At 44.4% G+C, this 17,987-nt stretch overlaps 1 protein-coding gene across 1 annotated transcript in view; it reads right to left on the reverse strand.

The window, feature by feature from the left end:
- Positions 1-17,987, reverse strand: part of LOC146189677 (TATA element modulatory factor-like) — a 38,687-nt gene that overhangs the window by 6,173 nt on the left and 14,527 nt on the right. Inside the window, exons 10-22 of the mRNA XM_084604451.1 lie at positions 17,611-17,707; positions 14,469-14,554; positions 12,684-12,745; positions 11,557-11,621; positions 10,306-10,404; positions 9,441-9,591; positions 8,793-8,847; positions 6,943-7,044; positions 6,192-6,384; positions 5,227-5,293; positions 3,759-3,851; positions 2,454-2,540; positions 2,096-2,257 (exon numbers count right to left, since the gene is read on the reverse strand). Coding sequence (XP_084460577.1) covers positions 2,096-2,257; positions 2,454-2,540; positions 3,759-3,851; positions 5,227-5,293; positions 6,192-6,384; positions 6,943-7,044; positions 8,793-8,847; positions 9,441-9,591; positions 10,306-10,404; positions 11,557-11,621; positions 12,684-12,745; positions 14,469-14,554; positions 17,611-17,707 — 1,319 coding nt within the window. The remainder of the gene's footprint in view (positions 1-2,095; positions 2,258-2,453; positions 2,541-3,758; positions 3,852-5,226; positions 5,294-6,191; positions 6,385-6,942; positions 7,045-8,792; positions 8,848-9,440; positions 9,592-10,305; positions 10,405-11,556; positions 11,622-12,683; positions 12,746-14,468; positions 14,555-17,610; positions 17,708-17,987) is intronic.

The raw sequence follows: 17,987 nt of genomic DNA on the forward strand, positions 1-17,987 counted from the left end.
TATGCAAGAGAAACTGACAAATAGGCTGGCGATTGTACCGTTCTTAAGCATAGTGCACAGTAAATTGCTAAAAGGAAGATGTGCATTTTTTTCACAGGCTTTTTAATGAACATTTTGAAATAGAAATGAGGATTACACCGGATAGGAATATCATATCACACTGCTCGCAATTAAAATCAGAATGTGAGAGGGTGTGTACAGACAAGATTGGCCAAAAGCAACGCTTGAAAAGCCTTGAAACACACTCAAAACACAAATCGGCATCATCAGAATACTTGTCATACACCTGGGAAATTGGCCGACACACAGCACTTCCTGAAGTAGACGGCTCGCTCAGTCCGCTTGGTATCGGTCCCAATGTAGGGTAATCCTTTCTGGCAGTTTATAATCAAAACATCCTTTGTTTTTCCTCTTCAGTCCCGTTCTGATCGCCATAATGGTGTTCACTGTAGCTGGTGCGAGCCTGTTTTCTAGTTTTGTTTTTAGCAAGTTCAGTAGGCTGAATGATCTTGACGCGTTGGAGTAGGGTAGCACCAGCATTGATATAGCAAAGTCCGCTAGTTGACCGAATGGGTTTTCGCCAGAAGAGTCTCTATAATTTTTTACTTTACACCAAAGTTCTCAGTCGATGATGTATTTATCCAAGGGACAGTTGTGATGCTCTTCCATTGGGTTTCTGCCACATCTATCTTAGCTAGCGTTGCTTCCATGAGTGGTAAAAGTGCAGGCTTCAACACAGACAAGACTTCCTACATTTCCAGCATGTGCTTTTCAAACAAACAGCCCAAGTGCGGCTTTGGATCAAGATTGTCTTCTACTTTGGTCGTGATTATGTCGACACTTATGGTCGGAAGCACCACTTTTTTTTTATCAGGACAGACAAAAGTCGTACGAGGTCGTACAGGAGCTTTGTCTGGTCTGCATTTTTAGCTTCAAAGGACTTGTTCACTCTTTGGATTTCCTGAAGTATTGGCTTCAGGAAAATCAAATAAGCTTTTTAGCGTTGTCACAGTACATAGAGTGCAGCACTTCCATGCTGTAGAATTTTTCCATCAGCCTAACAGTTTGGAAGTGCGCCTTCAGCTCATCCCATTGGTCCAACACTCGCTCCACTGCTGTTGCGATCGAAGCCATCTGGTCGAACAAGCTTGCACGATCTTTAAAGGCGCTTCCCCGCTATATAGCAGGCCGAAAAGCTTCTTGTAAGCTTGCTGCCGGGAAAAAGACCTAGCAAATCAATTGTCTCACTAACGAGGTAATTTAAGCTTCTTGGTAGCCCTTCTTCAACAACGACTGATGTCGCTAGTTGGAGCGAATGGCAGACACGCAGTGAATCAAAACTTGGTGTGGCACACCAGCCTTTAGCTGCTGATGAACACTGTTGTTCACACCAGTCATCACACTTGCGTTGTCTGTTCCGATTCCAAACAAATTTTCTAGTTTCAGATAGTGGTCCTTTAATGCACATTTTATGGCGTCAACAATGCCGTGCTCATCGCATGTTTCTAGCACGCAAAGGGACAGAAGCATTACCACTATTAATGACATTGCTTCACTGTGGTAACTCACACAACCTGAAAAATATTTTGTCACCGAAATATCATTTGATTCATCAACAATGATGCTGTGCTTCCTGCAGCATAACCTGCAGCCATCTCTTAAACCGAGACGAATAACAGAACTTGACATTTCGTTCATATCCACTAGATATAGACTGAAAAAGCCTGAAATCCACCAAAACAATGAGACCTGCCAAATAATGATTCATAATCCGCTAGCCACTAAATGCAAATTTTTTCCATTAAGGCTCCAAAAAAAAAAAAAAAACCCACTAAATTTAGCGGGAAATCTGCTAAAATGGAAACACTGACTGACTGAACAGGGTATCCCTATACTCCTATGAAAACAAAAACAAAACAGTATAACTACTGCACATTATGTTCTTCTTGTTGGATTCCACACCAAGTATAACTAATCAGTTCCCACTGCCTTCACTCTTTTTAACTCTGTACATTCTAGCCAGAACTCCAGCAAGCAAGCAGGGCTGGAATACTGTCTCTGAAATGGGCCAGCAGATGGTGTCACGTTTCCCTACCTGCAGCTGACCAACTTCGCCTTCCCGCATCTTGAGCTGTGCCTGGAGCGACTCGATGAGAGAGCTGCCCCCAATACCACGCAGGCTCTCGTACAGTGATGTGTGGCGGCTGGCTGGCGTCACACTGAATGCACTGTTCGCCACGCTCAGGTCATCTGGCAGCTGTGTGCACACACACAAGCATTTTTGAATGAGGAACATATAAAAAACTGTTTAAGGCTTATCAATAGAAAATTCCCTCTCTGCATTTGAAAATTCCTCCCAATAGGCACTGGAATTAGAACATTATGACCTTAAGGTGTCAATTCGTGCTTGCAAACTTTCGCCAAGTGGAGTTCAAAGACAGGAATCAACTCACTGGGTTGCAATTGAAGGTGTCGCTGACGGAACTGTAGTGCGATGCAGTGGGCGAAGGCGTGGTGGAATTCTCCAACCTCTTCTCTCGCTGGAAGATTCATGCGAAGAACAAAAGTAGCCAAGGTCAGGAATTCACGCAAGATGTCGCACACTACTCTGGCGATGCCGCAATTCGCTCAGCTACATTTCATCAACATTACTGACATGACAGGCATTCACCTAAAGTGTGCATGCCGTGCTCTAAAACATAGCAGGTATCACCAGTAAGTTCTGCTGAGACTTTCCGATCGTAGCGCTGGAAAAATAAAACACTTGGTTCTCATTACAGGGCTAAACTCGCATAAACATGACCTTTCTTTAATTTTGATCAGCTACAGTTACAGAAGGATTCACTGTTTATAAAGCCAGGACATTTCATGGTGAAGGCAAGGATGCCAGAATTCTCAAGTTGTCAGAAAAATATGGCGCAGCAAGCATCACCCGAGCAGCTTGTAAATAAGCTTGAATTTGCATGGAATTAAGGCGATTCGAAAACCTTCAACATTATTGCACAAACAAGCCTAACTGCATCCGAGGCCTTTATGTACAAGCTAGTTCAATATGAGAGAGATCAAAGCTTGGGTCGCATACAAATGATTATACACCAATTATATGTAGTAGTAGTAGTAGTAGTAGTAGTAGTAGTAGTAGTAGTAGTAGTAGTAGTAGTAGTAGTAGTAGTAATAGTAGTAATAATAATAATAATAATAATAATAATAATAATAATTGGTTCACAGGAAAGGAAAGGTGCAGTATCTGTAAAACTTGTTTTGTGGACATCTCAACCCCACAGTAAGGAAAGGGAAGAAGGTGGGAGTGAAAGCGGAAAGAGAGAGAGGGGTGTCAGAGTGGGGGGATCCAGAGTAATTTTGACCAACTGGGGATCTTGAACATGCACTGACATTGCACAGCACACACTTCCTTTCGCCCCCATCGAAACGCAGCCGCCGCCGGCCGGGATCGAACTGGGTACTCCGGCACAGTCGTTGGGCGTCTTGCCACTGCACCACCGTGGCAGGGCATGTAATAAGCCCACATTTTCACGTTTGCAAAACAAAATTCCTCTTGGCACATAATATTCAAGAGTCACTTTTGGTTTTGGTTGAGAAATAACAAATAGATTTGCCATTTTGCGCAAACTGATCGCCACCTTTCACACCGAGTGACTTAGAGTGGCTTGCTAAAAGCGGCTATAGAGAATTCAACTGCTGCCCGCAGCTGCTCGCTTCGGAGAGAACCAAACAAGTGGAAACCTTCTGTTGCTCACCTCAGCTCGGAGCTGTTCTTGAAGCAAAGCATTTTTGTGCTGCTCGCTGGTCAACTCCTCCTGCACGGTGCTCAGCTGTGCTGACAAGGCGTCCTGGTAGGGTGGTGAGAAAAACAAATCAACAAAACAAAATAATCGAAAATTCAGGGGGCACTTTGGCTCACTAAAGTGCTTCAAGGCAGAAGCCTTTCCTGGCACATTGGCGCAAAAAAAAAAAAAAAAAAAAAAAAAAAAAAAAAAAAAAAAAAAAAAAAAAAAAAAAAAATATATATATATATATATATATATATAAATATAAATGAAGGGAAGGAGGTGGTACATTCTGTACTCTGCGACGATCTAAGTGGCTTGCGATCCCAGCATGCCTGCAAAACAATGACTTGGCAAAGCCACTCTTAATCCTTTAAGCTTGACACCAACACAAGGCAGAGGCAAGCATTGAGTGGGTGCGGAACTGTTTTTCACAACAGATGTCTCCAGAACTGCACCCCATTTCTGCCCCCAAAACAGGTTCGGCCGTCAAGGTGAAGAAGTCTTCGCTGTGCAGAGAAGTCGAGTCGCAAAGTTTTGCAAAGTCTACAACATTGTCCCCAAAGTGTGCCCGAGTCCTCAAATTTCAGAACTTGAACCAGCCTTTGCACCCGGCAATGGTGATGACGACCATACAAATAAATGACAAATGCCAACACTAACACTGCGCTGCAAATGTAATGACGCTTTTTCTGCCACAATTTTCAGTCTCGAAGCCTGGACCTGGAATGCCCTGCATACGTTTAAAAATGAATTACAGGCATCCTCACCAATGGCTGCTTTCGTGAGCAAAGTGCGGAAAAGTCAGGGCCAGTTTTTGGTTGCAAATCTTTGGCTAGGCCACTCCACCGCAAAATTTCAACGATGACAGCCGAGTGAGTGAGGTGAAAGGAAAAAACAAATCTTCTGTTTATAAACCCAAATTTTTCACCAGTAACATTGCACAAACATGAACAAAGCCAGAAAAAGCAAGAAACAAATTTCATTAAGAATAGATGGATGAAGCTGCCTTACAGTGTCCCTTTAAAACAGCATAATGAATACCACTTGCTGCCCGTGAAATGAGGCTACTTTTCTTTTTACTGCGACAGCTGCTTATAGCACAATTTAGCGTCACGGCATGCAATGTCAACTCCTGCCTTCTTTGCTCAGCATGAGATGGCGCTGCAAGTCTGCTTAACAACAGATGGCACAGCCACATTCTTTATGCCCTTGACTTGAGACTGTACCTTAGTTTGCTAAACATACCAAGACACTGTCAACCTTGCTCAGCCACAAGATAGTGCTGTTAAGCGAATATACAGCCAGTTGTCCTTATGTGGTGATAGTATAAATAGAACTGATGATTGGGTGGAAGACTGAGCTTGTGCCACCTCGGTTCCCACTGTGTTCATAGCCGATCGAGGTGATAAGCACATCTGTATTTTTTTAGGCTCACCTTCTCAGCCCTGAGGGTCTTCAGGGCCTGCTCGAGCCGTGCCTTGGTCGCCATCAGGCTGCTTTCTCTGCAAGTCACAAAAACAGCATACTGTCACAACAACGTAGACTAGGGTCTGCATCACAACTGTCATAAAACTCGGGTAGAGCCATAACTCGACAAAAACAGGTGACAACCTTCACCAATGCCCCCTCGAAACTGAGTACAGCAATGGTTTCAGCCATGTCACATAGCCTTTACTTGTAGTACTGCAACATTACAGCTTCTAGGTCTCACACCAGCTCTCATTCCCTGATCGTATAACCTGACCACATAGTGAATAACACAAAAGTTAACAATGCAACATATAGGACAGAGAAGAAGACATGGACGTAGGTGCTGTGTGCATGTCTTTTTCTCTGTCTGATTTGTTGCCCTGTAAACTTCTGTGTCAGGTACCAACTGACCCAGCTAATTCCTCTCGAAGGAGTAACCTCCCAACGACACTGTCACAAGACATTCCAAAGCTACAAACAAGCATTTTGAACAAGAAAAGAGCAACAAAACCAACTGGTGAAGAAACGAAGTTTAGCCAATTAGAGAGTTCAGCTCCTGTCAAAGCTATGCTTAACCCACTGTGGAGCTTCACATGCAAGGCTTCCATAGTGGGTTACACATAGCCTTGCCCTACCTTCCTTACTCCCTTCAAGCCTCAACCAAACTCTTTTAAATAAATTCTTTCCCCTCTCTCTCTCCAATGTAGGCACAGATCTATTTCAGAGGTGGTCCACACAATTTAGCACACAAGTGTAAAACAGAATCGCAGCAAATATCAAGGTTAACTCAACCTTTCAAACTTTAAAACTAAAAAAATTAATCTGTAGAGCTGTCTCGAAGAAACAGCAAATTAAATAAAAGGAGTAGGCTTCAAGTAACAAGATGCTATTTACCGGCCTTCCAAGCAAGATAAGGGGTGCGATTCTGACCTGCGCTCAAACTCTTCCAGGCTCCCCTGCTTGTCGCGAAGTGCGTCGCACTCGGAGGTCAGCTCCTGCTTCTCCCGACGTAACGCGGCGTTCTGCGTTTCAAGTGCGGTCAGCCGCAGCTGGAGGTCGGCGCACTTGTCGTTGAGGGCCCGTTCCCGCTCGGCCAGCAGCGTCGCGTGCGTCTGCGACTCGTCTGCCAAAAATACGGAGACAGAATTAACAGACCGGTCAAAGGAACAACAAAGGGCAGCCCCGTCCAATTCATGCTCCGAGATTCTTGCTCTGCGTTTGGCTCCCCTATGGCCATACTGATCTCTGTTTGGCAGTAAGAGGCTACATTTGTTGCTTGCAAAACTTAATTTCAAGGTTGAACATTGCTTTCCCTGCAATTTGCTTAAAACCTGCAACATCAATAAAAATGAGAACTTGCTGATCACCGTAAACTTCAGAGAATAGGGTAAAAAAAGAAAAATTAAACTGGCCTGAATTAAAATAGTCTCCTCGCAGTTTGCTTAAGACAGGAGGTACTGGAAGCAAAACTTGCATTTGAATTTCACATTGTAGCATATGAAATCTCCTTTTTCGGTAACAGGCCTATTTGTTTTCAGGACGTGGTAATCTACACGGACTGCCCAAGTTCAACTCGCCCTCGGCGTCCCTCTAAGGGAATAATGCACCCCAGTCACACTGAACACACAGTGATATATCAAAATGTCAGCAAAAGATGGCGCAAGAAAAGAGAGAGGCGTACTCAGGCGGTCTGTGAGGCTCCGCTCCACCCTCTCCCAGGAGGCTGACTGCACACTGAACGTTGACTGGAGATTCTCAATCTGACGAAGGAGAGGCCGCGTCGCTGCGACAAAGATGGCGGCTATTCATCACATGGGCAAACACTGTTTCTTTTAGGCTGGTTCATTATTAAGGCGAAAGCCTCTCTTGGATCGTGAGTGGCATCCGCAGGAATATGTAAAACGAGACAGATCCATAGCCAATCCGAAAGCGGCCATATAACAAGCCAACACTGGCTACTAAACAGTGTGTAATCAATAACCAAAAGCCATAAAAAAACAATAATAAGCAAATTAAAATTAATAAATATGCGAAAATAATAACAATTAAAAAAAAACAAAAAAAAAAACAAAAACAAAGGCTTTTTTTGTGACACAAAGAGGAACAGGGGAGGGGGGCCATGAAGGCACACGAAATAGGTGCTGGTCCTGTTGTTTTCATATGCCTTATTTGGTCCCAGTTTGCACCATCATCAGAGTAGTATTTAAGCATGGTGTAGAGGACCAATAAAGGTTAGTTTGGGTTTATGGGTTAACAGCCCAAAGTGACTCAGGCTATGAGACACGTCGTAGTGGAGGGCTCCGGAAATTTCGACCACCTGTGGTTCTTTAACATGCACCGACATTGCACAGCCCACAGGCAACTAGCTTTTCGCTTTCATCGAAAAGTGGCTATCCCAGCCGGGATTCAATCTTACATCCTTGGGAACAGAAGTCGAGCGCCCTAACCACAGCCCCACCATGGTGGGGCTGAGAAACAATCCAACCTCTAACTTATCCAAAAGAGCACGTGCAGGCATAAGAGTTTTAGCTGCTAACAGGCTGACATGTCATCATGAAGTGCAGTGATATGTGCCAGGGAGCCTCAAGTGATAAGGAAAGTGAAAATGAAGTTGAGAAGTAGGGGGGGGGGGGGGGGGCAAGAACGGCTCAGCAAATGAAGCACCAGTCGGGAAGAAAGATGTGACCATAAGCTGGGACCGTTCTGTGAACCTGTATGACATATAGATGTAACTGGAAATCACACCTTTTCAGCCGGTTGATTGAACCAAAAATCATAATTAGCTGGAATGTTCTTATTTCCAGCTGGAAAATTTACACCTTCAGTAGAACTCCAGCTGGAATCTCATCCCCTTTCAACTAGATAATGACAATCCAGCTGGGCATTCAAATAGAAAAGTGCATTTCCAGCTGAAAGAGGTGCCCCTGATGAAAGTCTGCCGAGTGTTCTATTTTCATCTTGGTTTCATGGGTTAGAAAAGTGTTGTGCTAAATGGTGTTCTCAGTTCATTACGACTATTCCCGACTGTGCCTACAGATCACAGCACCATTTAGAGATGGCCGATAAAAGCTATTGCCTACAGTAGCCATTAACTTTTAAAAAGATTGTTTTTGGCTTATTTACCTCTTAATTTATCTGTTGGACTGATGTGTAAACGAATTTTGATACTGCATCTGTTTCATTATTCTTTTGCAATGTGGTAATGCGTTTATGCAAGATTTCAGAAGTTTTCAACCTGGACGCAATTTACTTTAGTGGCCATAAGTGCTGCTGCGGTCTGCAAACACTGAAATTTCGGCCCAATAAGACTGGCGTATGTTAAATATGGACCCTACGGGAAGCTTTGTGAATGGTTAGATCAAAGCGTTCTACTAGTTGCCACAGGTCATTGTACTCACTACACTTGGACCTGCCCTTTGAGGCACACCATGCAGCACATAAGTGCAAACAGCACATAATCATGCATCACACAATATACAGGAACTACAAGCACAGAAGGAAACGGGAGCACTTGGCGATTCCAGAACTCACCCGAGGACAGGTTCTGTGTGATCTCTTGGTTCCGAGCCTCTGCCTCTTGAAGTTGCTGAGTGAAGGAAAAAACAAGTAAAATGATACAGCAAGCAGAGCACACAATGGTGACGGATGTCAATAAGCTAAAAGGCCCTAAGCTGAATTTCTGCACCAAACATGGTAACTAGATTACAAGCCCCTTCAAAGCAGCTGAAAATGGTGTGACGGTTGTTCAGTAGGAACACTTCTGCCTTCTGCATGTATAATGAAAGGCTTCCAGTTGTTTCGTGACATTCAGCGTCTGCACAGGTGTCACTTCACAACATTCAGTGTCTACACAGGTGTCGTTTCATGACATTCAGTGTCTACACAGGTGTTGCTTCATGACATTTAGTGTCTGCATGCGTCGCTTTGTGACATTCAATGTCTGCACAGATGTCACTTCGTGACATTGTGTCTGCACAGGTGTTGCTTCACGACATTCAGTGTCTGCACAGGTGTACCATGCAGCTTCGCACACAGACAAATGGACACACAAAAAAGTGAGCGGACAGCTGACAAATGAAAGCGCCAATGACAAAGTGTAACCACATGATGCACTTCATGCACTACAGTAAAAAATAAAGAAGGCCACAATGCAGTACCAGAACAGCCCAAGCAACCCACCTGCTGCAGTTCTCGGATGCTGGCATGAAGAAGCTCCTCGCGGCGCTCGCCACGCTGGTCCGCCATGGCAAGCGCCAGTTGCAGCTCCTCAATGCGCTGCAGTAGAGAGGTCTTCTCGGCGAGCGCCTCCGAGCGTGCCTGGTCCATGGCCCTGCATAGGCACTTTTAAGTGAAATTCCACATCCCCACAGTTATCTACACTTTCATACACGAACCATCTGACCATGCTACATCCCCAGGATGTTGTGCTCACAAGCGATACAGCCTCTTCACAAGTGGCCTGGGTGTGGGCACCTGTTGCCTGTCAGCGTCATGCAGCAGTGCGCATTTACCACGCACAACAAGTTGCCACAAAAAATGAAGATTGCATGTAGAATAATTTCTCATTTATTCAAACTCACTTGATTTATACCTCTGTTTTATTTCAACTGATGTTGTCTGCCTCAGGAACGTCGGCGATATTAAAAAAATTTGCATAAATTTGAACTTTGTACAATTTGGAGAAATTTCCAGTTCACTTTCAAGTTGGGATCTCGGAGGGTCGACTGCAATAAGGAAAAAAAGACTGCACAGAAGAGAGTTGCCGAAACAGTCCGAACACGGGCCCTGCTCTACTTGCTCGAAAATCGATGCAAAATGTATCGAGGCACCTCACAATGACACAAAAAGCATATAATTGTGGAACCACATTTCTATAGGTCCCTCAAGCTCTAACCACTATATATAAAAAAATTTTCAAAACTCTGCTGGTATAAACTGTCTTTTTTTTTTAACTGCATCTGGCCAATAGTATAACCTCGATTCCAGTTCGAACACTCACAGGAGTGAACAATATAATGTGCATTCTGTGGGAAACAGCAATTACCTGCGGATCTCTTCACCAGCAGCCATCTTCGCACTCAAGGATGCCTCTTCTGCTTGCCTTTCGAACTCTTCGTTGGCTTGCTGCAACATTGCCATCTCACTGCAAATATGCATGCACAAGAAAAAGTTATGTACACGTGAGTACTGAACGCCTATTCTCTCTTACGTTCCATCGCTTAGTAAGTGTAGGAAAGAGGACAGCACAAAAAAAAAGGAGGTAATAAGAAGAAAAGCATACACACGACAGTAAAAGCTTGTTTATTCGACTTTTACGAGGCCAAGAAAAATGTTCTAATATTCAAATGTTTGAATTATGGAATAGCCCTGAAGACTGCCAACACCATTTGCACTGCAGTAATCTTATTTAACAAGCGCCTGGAATAAGGCCGTCTATACATTTGTGATGAAACCTAAGCATAACGACGATACATATTTCGTAGTTGTGAAAATTGCACTGCAGAGCCCACAGAGTTACATGGGCATTGGCTAGGAGCGTGCTAAGTACTAGGCACCTATACTTTATCTAAGAAGCTGCTTGCAGCACTGCAAAAGGCAGCCCCCTAGACCTATCCTGGAACCTCTTGCCCCTAAGCACTATAACAGATAATTATGGCCCTGTAGACAATTGTGCCCCCGCTGTCACCCTCGCCAATTTGGGGGGTGAGAGTCGCATAGGAGCACAATTGCGCATCATAGTTTGCATGACCCTGATTGGGGTGATCCTCATTGGGCTTCTGAGATGGAGTATAGTTCTTCTGAATTTCCCAGATGAATTCACAAATTAATGTAGTTAAATTAGGTAACTAGATTTTGCCGTAACACAAATGGCAGAGAGCATGTGGAATACAGGCTCTCCTTCCAGTGCCAGGCCCTGCCGAGTGCAACACTGTGCTATAAATGTTACAATGCTCTCGACCAGACTCAAGGAAGTTCGGTGCAGAAAATCATGCATCCACGCAGTTCAACTTTTCACGCAAGCTGTCCCGGTGTAACTAGTAAGTAAAACTGCTTCAAAATTCTGTACCAAACTTCCATTCCAAGTGTCCTAATGCTATATGATAAAAAAAGAAGGCCTAGTAGTCTGCCTTTCATTTTACCAAGACTCAAGAGCTAATTTCGCGGAGATCACTACGTGAATGTCTGCCTGTCATGTACTCAGAGAAGCAGGGCGCGAACAACTCTGTACAGCGTTCATGAGCAATAGCGTGTGCAATGTTGCTCTAAGCTGTGCAATGCAGTTTGAGTACCATACCTGTAGGCAGCATCCAGCTTGTCTGTGGTATCTGCCAGTCTGCTGGTTGCTTCATTGAGGGACTCCTTGTGTGCAAAGAACAACAAAGGTGCAGTGTCAGGAAGATGACAGCCAACCAATTCAGAGCACTGCAGTTCCTGAGCAGAGGGTTTGCAGGCTAGATAGCCAGCATGATTTTGAGGTTCGGAGTGGAAAGGCGTAGTAGAGTGGCTACTTGTGAGAACAGAGAGAACGCAGTTCTCAGTTGGGCCCCAGTTGAAAAGAAGAAGGCATTCCACCAATGCTGGCCAGTAAGTATAATTTCATTTAAGGGAACATTTAGTCTTTAACTCTCTTGTCATTGACAGAAGTCTAGTTGCAAATTCTATGCACAACATTAAAAACCATGCAGAAAGCTGTGGGATGTGAAACAGACACAGACGCTGTTTCCTATACTTGGTCACAGAGAAAGCTACGGAGGCAGGAAGATGTAACTGCATCCCTCTACCAGTAAGTAGCTTGGTCTCCAGGAGAAATGAGCTGATACGGCTGGCATTTTTGCTACGACTCCCTAACTTTGAAAATGCATAGTTATGTTACAGAAGTAAGCATTAAATAACAGGCAATACCAATTTACTGGGTTTATCATTTTTTAGGAGGAAGCTAGTGAACTGTAGCCGGGGGCTATATTCCGCTGCATAGAAAGAGAGGCCACATTATAGCTGCCTAGCTCTGGCTACATTGCCAAGAAAAGCCCTTGCGGACATCTGCAGCTCTTCCGCAGGACATTTGCTCTTAGAGATTCATATTTAATGCCCCTGCAACTCAAGTTGAGCATTCTGATCTTTATCACTGGCATTTTCGTGAGCACCAGTTTGATATGCACAAAATTATGCGATAACTGAAGGTTCTTATTTTTTTGGTCAAGTATTCATTGGCTGCTTCGAAACACATTCGCATCGTTTAGTGTCATAAGTTTGCTATCATACTAGGGACTTGCATTTGAATAACATATGCAGGCATATAAATAAAATTCAAGATCTCAAGTTTCAATTTGAATGATGACTGATAAGAAGATGCACTATCCCTCAGGCTGATTACTGATAAAAAAAAAAAAAGAATATAAAGAATCTGTTGAGCTGAATCACCTGAAGTGCTGTCGCCTCCCTCTCCAGCTTCTGTGTTGATGACGTCAAGTGCCGAATGGTGTCTGGAAAAAAAATAAAATGCGCAGAAGCATGCAGCAAATACTCAGTTCTAGTTTCCAAGTGAAAAATTGCCCCAAAACAAAGACAACAAGATGATTTCCAGTCAGCTGTTATTGAACGTTGGTTAGTTAATGGCATTTAACATCCCACAACGACTCAGGCTATGTGAGACGCCGTAGCGGAGGACTCGAGAAATTTCGACCCCCTGGGAGTTCTTTAACATGCACTGACATTGCAAAGCACACGGCCGCCTTGCTTTTCGCATCCATCGAAATGTTACTGAATGTTCGTGGGCAGTGAAATCCGACAATAGAGAAAGATCGAAGAATTAAACCTGACTCTGCTCCATGTGTCCTGGTTTTGACACGAGTTGGTAAAAATCTGAACACTACATGAACAACAGAAGCCAATACTCCCGTCAAACATGGCTGAGAACGACCGTATAAGCAGTTACAGCAGACATGTGAAATCGGAAACTGTTGAATTTGTGTGCAGGACTGCAATATCAAACACGGGAGGTTTTGAATACCTAAACTAGTTGCAAAATGCATTGGAAATTCAATACAACTGAAATACATCCCAGACACTTCTTTGCACGACACAAGATATAACCGAAATAAAGAAAACGAAGAAAATACTGTTATGGCTTACAGCAAGACAGTAGAGAGTGTGGCATGGCAGACTGTAGAGCAGTAAATCCCAAGTTTACAGCAACCTTTCCAACAAGCATACTTAGTGGAAGAGTTGGCACAACCCAAACACAGCTTTGCATATATGAAGGTCACTGGTAAATTGTTTCATGGCATACAGAATGGTTTCATTTATGGTTTATGAAATTCAACGTTCTAAAGCAACTCAGGGATGCCATAGCGGAGGGCTCTGGATAATTCTGACCCCCTGTGTGATGGGAGTATAAAAGCCTGGAGGGCCCTTTGGAAGGTGTGACTGCCTCCTTCAGATAGAAAACTAAGGCCGCAGAATATGAGGTACTGGGGAAGAGGCCTTGTGTGCAGCACAAGTAAAAAAGGAATTAGCATATACACGTGCATAAAAAAAAAAAAGGCTCCAGTGTTTTTTTCAGCACCGATAAGGCATAGACTGCAATGGTTGAGCACAAGTATGTGACTGGGTTGCGATTAAATGATGTAAAGTAGCATGCATGGCAGAAGCAATGACGAGATCCCGCTTATAAGCACAGCTATAAAACAAACAAGCAAACAAACAAACAAACAAACAAACAAACAAACAAGCACTGACCACAAGGGGCATTCTCTGAACATGATAATTTCGAAACTGAGACTGCAGTGCATACTATACCGCATTCCTGTACTCCGTTTCCTAATTTTGACAGAACACTATGTGGAAACTATCTAATCAGTGCGCTGAAAGAAACGTGGCATCATTCTAGTGCAGCCAATTCTTCCTATTACACAAAAAGTATTCGGCAGAGGTGAGGAGGTTAAAGGGCAGGACGCCAAAGAAATTGCAAGGAACAGCTGATACACACTGCAATGCTCAAGTGTTTCCCTGCAGTCAAATCAGCAGATGCTTGCATTGTAAAGATCACAACACCAGCGATTAAGCCAGGTCTCATGAGCAGACTGTCGTCTTCTGCTTCGGACAGATGACAAAACATATTACAGGCAAAAAAGCCAGAGAAGGCAGATGTATTTTATTTTCTTTAGCAGCTGGCAAAAAAGTAGCAGTAGGGAAAGCAGAACTCACCAATGTGCTTCTTCTCCTGTTCATCCTTGGCGCTCAGTGACCGTCGAAGCCGATCGAGCTCCTTGCTCTGTTCTTCCAGACGCTCCCTGATGGCAAGGAATAAAGAAAGGCACGATTGAGACCAGCTTCAACACTACAATTAAGAAGCAGCATGGCCTATTCCTTATTGGAAATTAAAAAAGAACAGTGATAAAAGGCTTTTCAGTTTGCTCTTGAGAGTAGGACGTCTTATGAGGTCAGAGATCTGGACCCTATTCTATGAAAACCTATTATCTAATCTCCATTTCAGATTCATTTGATCTGACACTGGTAAATTTTGCTGGGATGGGTTTTCAAGTGGCCGCGAGAAGTGACGACCAAACTAGTAGCTCAGTGGCAACCAGACGTCAACGGCGGATACATGGTGCAACCAGGGGCGTATATGCAGAGTTGTAAGGGCTGTCATTGTCAATGGGGTCCGCTACCTTGTGATCTCAGTGATTAACGGCTCGCTGCTTTTATCTGATGCTACCGTCAAGCTGATGCGACACCAAATGAAATAAAAAGAAAACGGATGTCAATTTCAAATTGGCCAAGAACATGGGCCCTGGATCCGGTTTCAGAGCCGTATGAAGGAATGGACAGAAGCTTTAAGATACCCTCAATAGGTAAGAAAATACCAGAAATTCCAGAATTTAAAAGTCTTTTAACTTGTTTTTCACAATCCTGGAGCTTCACAGCTCAACCAGTATTTAAAGACATATAAAACTAGAATGTCTAGACCAATGATGCCACTGACCTAAACTATGCTGTGCATATGTAAAAACCCGCGTATAATACGAACCCGAATATAATACGAGGTGAAATTCTGGAGACCCGAAATGGAAAAAAAAAGTTTTTACCGCATATAATACGAGAGAGAAAAAACAAGACATTTATTGAAATCGGACCTCACACTTCAATCACTTTCATCTTCAGCAGCGCTTTCCTCGGAAATTTCTTTGTCGGACAAATCATCCCACAGGTACTCATCTTCTGTGCCATCGAGGGCGTTTGAGATGCCGCACTTCTTAAACGAACGGCGCACAAGCTCCTCTGGGATGCTTGCCCACGCGTCCACAATCCATTTGCGCAGCGTGGCTGGCGATGCTCGCTTCAGCCGCCCGGCCGGCGTCACTGCAGGCTCACCTGACCGCATCCATTCCGCGTAGCATCGCTTGACTGCGTCCTTGAAGGGTTTGTTGACACAAACGTCGAGAGGCTGAAGTTGTGAGGTCATTCCACCCGGAATCACAACAAGTTCTGTGCGGCAGTCGCTTAGCAGCCTCTTCACCGAGTCGGCCAAATGGCAACGAAACGCGTCCAGCACGAGGATGGATGGAAAGGACAACAGTGCACCGGGCCGTTTGCACCACACTGACTCCACCCAGTCGAGGACAAGATCCTCGTTCATCCAACCTTTTTCATGGCATCTCACGATGACATTCTTCGGCAGCTCCTCACCTTTCGGCATTGTCTTGCGCTTGAAGATGACATAGGGCGGGAGCTTGCGGCCGTCTGCCGTGCACGATAGCATGACTGTAACCCGCGTCTTCTCGTTTCCAGTAGACCGGATACAAACTTGTTTAGAGCCCTTCTCATGGACGGTGAGGGGCGATGGCATGTCCAGGTAAACCGGCGTCTGGTCAGCATTGCCTATTTGCCCCAGCTGAAAGTTTTTGGTCTTTCGCAAAGAAATCACGTGGCGCTGAAAAGCCACCAGCAGCTCTTCGAAGGATTCGGGCAGCTTTTGTGAAATCGAGGTTCGCCGGCGTAGCGAGAATCCAGCACGGCACATATAGCGATGTATCCAGTGCTTGCTTGCTTTGAAGGCGGAGCTCGGAATTCCCTTTTCCCTTGCAAGCTCCCTAGCTTTTGCCTGCATAAGCTCTACGCTCACAGCTAGATGCGATGCTCGCTGTTCTCGTACGAACTCCGTCAGAGCGAGTTCAATTTCCGGGAATGCGCCATTCTTTGGCCCGCGAAAGCTTCTTCGCATTCTCTTGCACGCGAAAAGGGCTTCTTTCTGTCGTTGCCATCCGCGAATGCTTCCCTCGGTGACGCCAAACTGCCTCCCGGCCGCACTGTTGCCGATGTTTTCAGCAACTAAAATCACCTTTCTCTTAAAAGCAGCCGAGTACTGTTTCCGAGACCCTGGCATCTTGCTCGTTCACTTAAAGAAAAAAGCGTGCACTTTTTCGCGAACCGTGGTTTGCACGAGAGCACATGCGCTGATGCTGTGCGCACTCGACGACTCAACAACGAAGAGACGACACCTCGACGTCGTGGCCACTGCAGGGTGCGGCCACGTTAGGGCAACGAAGCCAAGCCGTAGCCGCACATCGATAACAAAGCCAAGCCGTAGCCACGCGGCTACAACAAAACCAAAACTTCTCGCAAAACTTCGACATTTTGGTTGGGATCCGCAAATAATACGAGGCGGAAATTTGGAACGCTGAAAGTTGGAAAAAAAACTCGTATTATACGCGGGTTTTTACGGTATGTTAAAATTAAAAAGCTTTTATGAAAGTCTTGTTTTGCAAAGGTCTTAGAAGAGCAATAATGTAAAAATGCAAATAACATGCAGTAAAAGGTTTCGAATTCTGATTCAGTTAAGTATTCTGGCAAAAGAAGCTTGTAGAATTTGTAGAAATTGTAGAATTTCAGCAAGACTAACGAGATGTGAAAGAAAAAGGCACCCCAATTACGATACCCCAACCTTATGACATTTCTAACAGAAAAAAAAATGGTACATTAACTAATTTCCAGCTTTCATATGCCTGACGTCTCTCTTTAACAAGCAAACTGGGTCAGAGGCTAATCACAGAAACTACTTCTTCCCACCTGTGTTCGCATAAATAATCTGCTTCTGAAATCTACGTCTTAAGAACTCACAGGAGCAACAAGGTACCTGAGCTATTCAACAATAATAAAAGATCCGTTACCAAGCACCCAAAATAATATTTTGGCACTACTCTTCTTCGTGTCCTGAGTGTCCCAATGTGAACTGAAGCACATTAAGACATGCGTTCATCGTCGCTTAAAAAAAGGAGGACACAGGCAACAAACCTACAGAAAAGACACAACAGTCAAGGTTTGAAGGAGATGGCAAAGGCAGCCCTACTTGTGTGTCTTGATGAGGTTCTCCATCTCCCTCTCCTTGGTACGCAGCTTCTTGATGATGGTCGACTGCTGCAGATGCTGCTTGGAGAGCTTCTCACCTGCGGGATCGAATAGAGCATGCACCGCAACTCATCAGGGTCTGACTCACTAAAACACTGCATGATTCAATCTAATAAATTATCGTTTTTAAGATGCAAGGCTCACACGAACCGTTATTAATGCAGAGGGTTGTTCCCACTGGCATCAGTGGATGGAGTAAAGGTAAGTTATTTATAAACACATCTCAATTTACCTGCACGCACTGGCCACAGTAACCAGAGAAAGCAGAATACGCAATGCGCAGCTTTGAGCTACGTCCAGCTCTCATGTTCTGTGCGC

Source organism: Amblyomma maculatum, chromosome 5, assembly GCF_055883805.1.
Source record: "Amblyomma maculatum isolate TAMU_Amacu chromosome 5, ASM5588380v1, whole genome shotgun sequence".
In the NCBI taxonomy this organism is placed as follows: Eukaryota; Metazoa; Arthropoda; class Arachnida; order Ixodida; family Ixodidae; genus Amblyomma; species Amblyomma maculatum.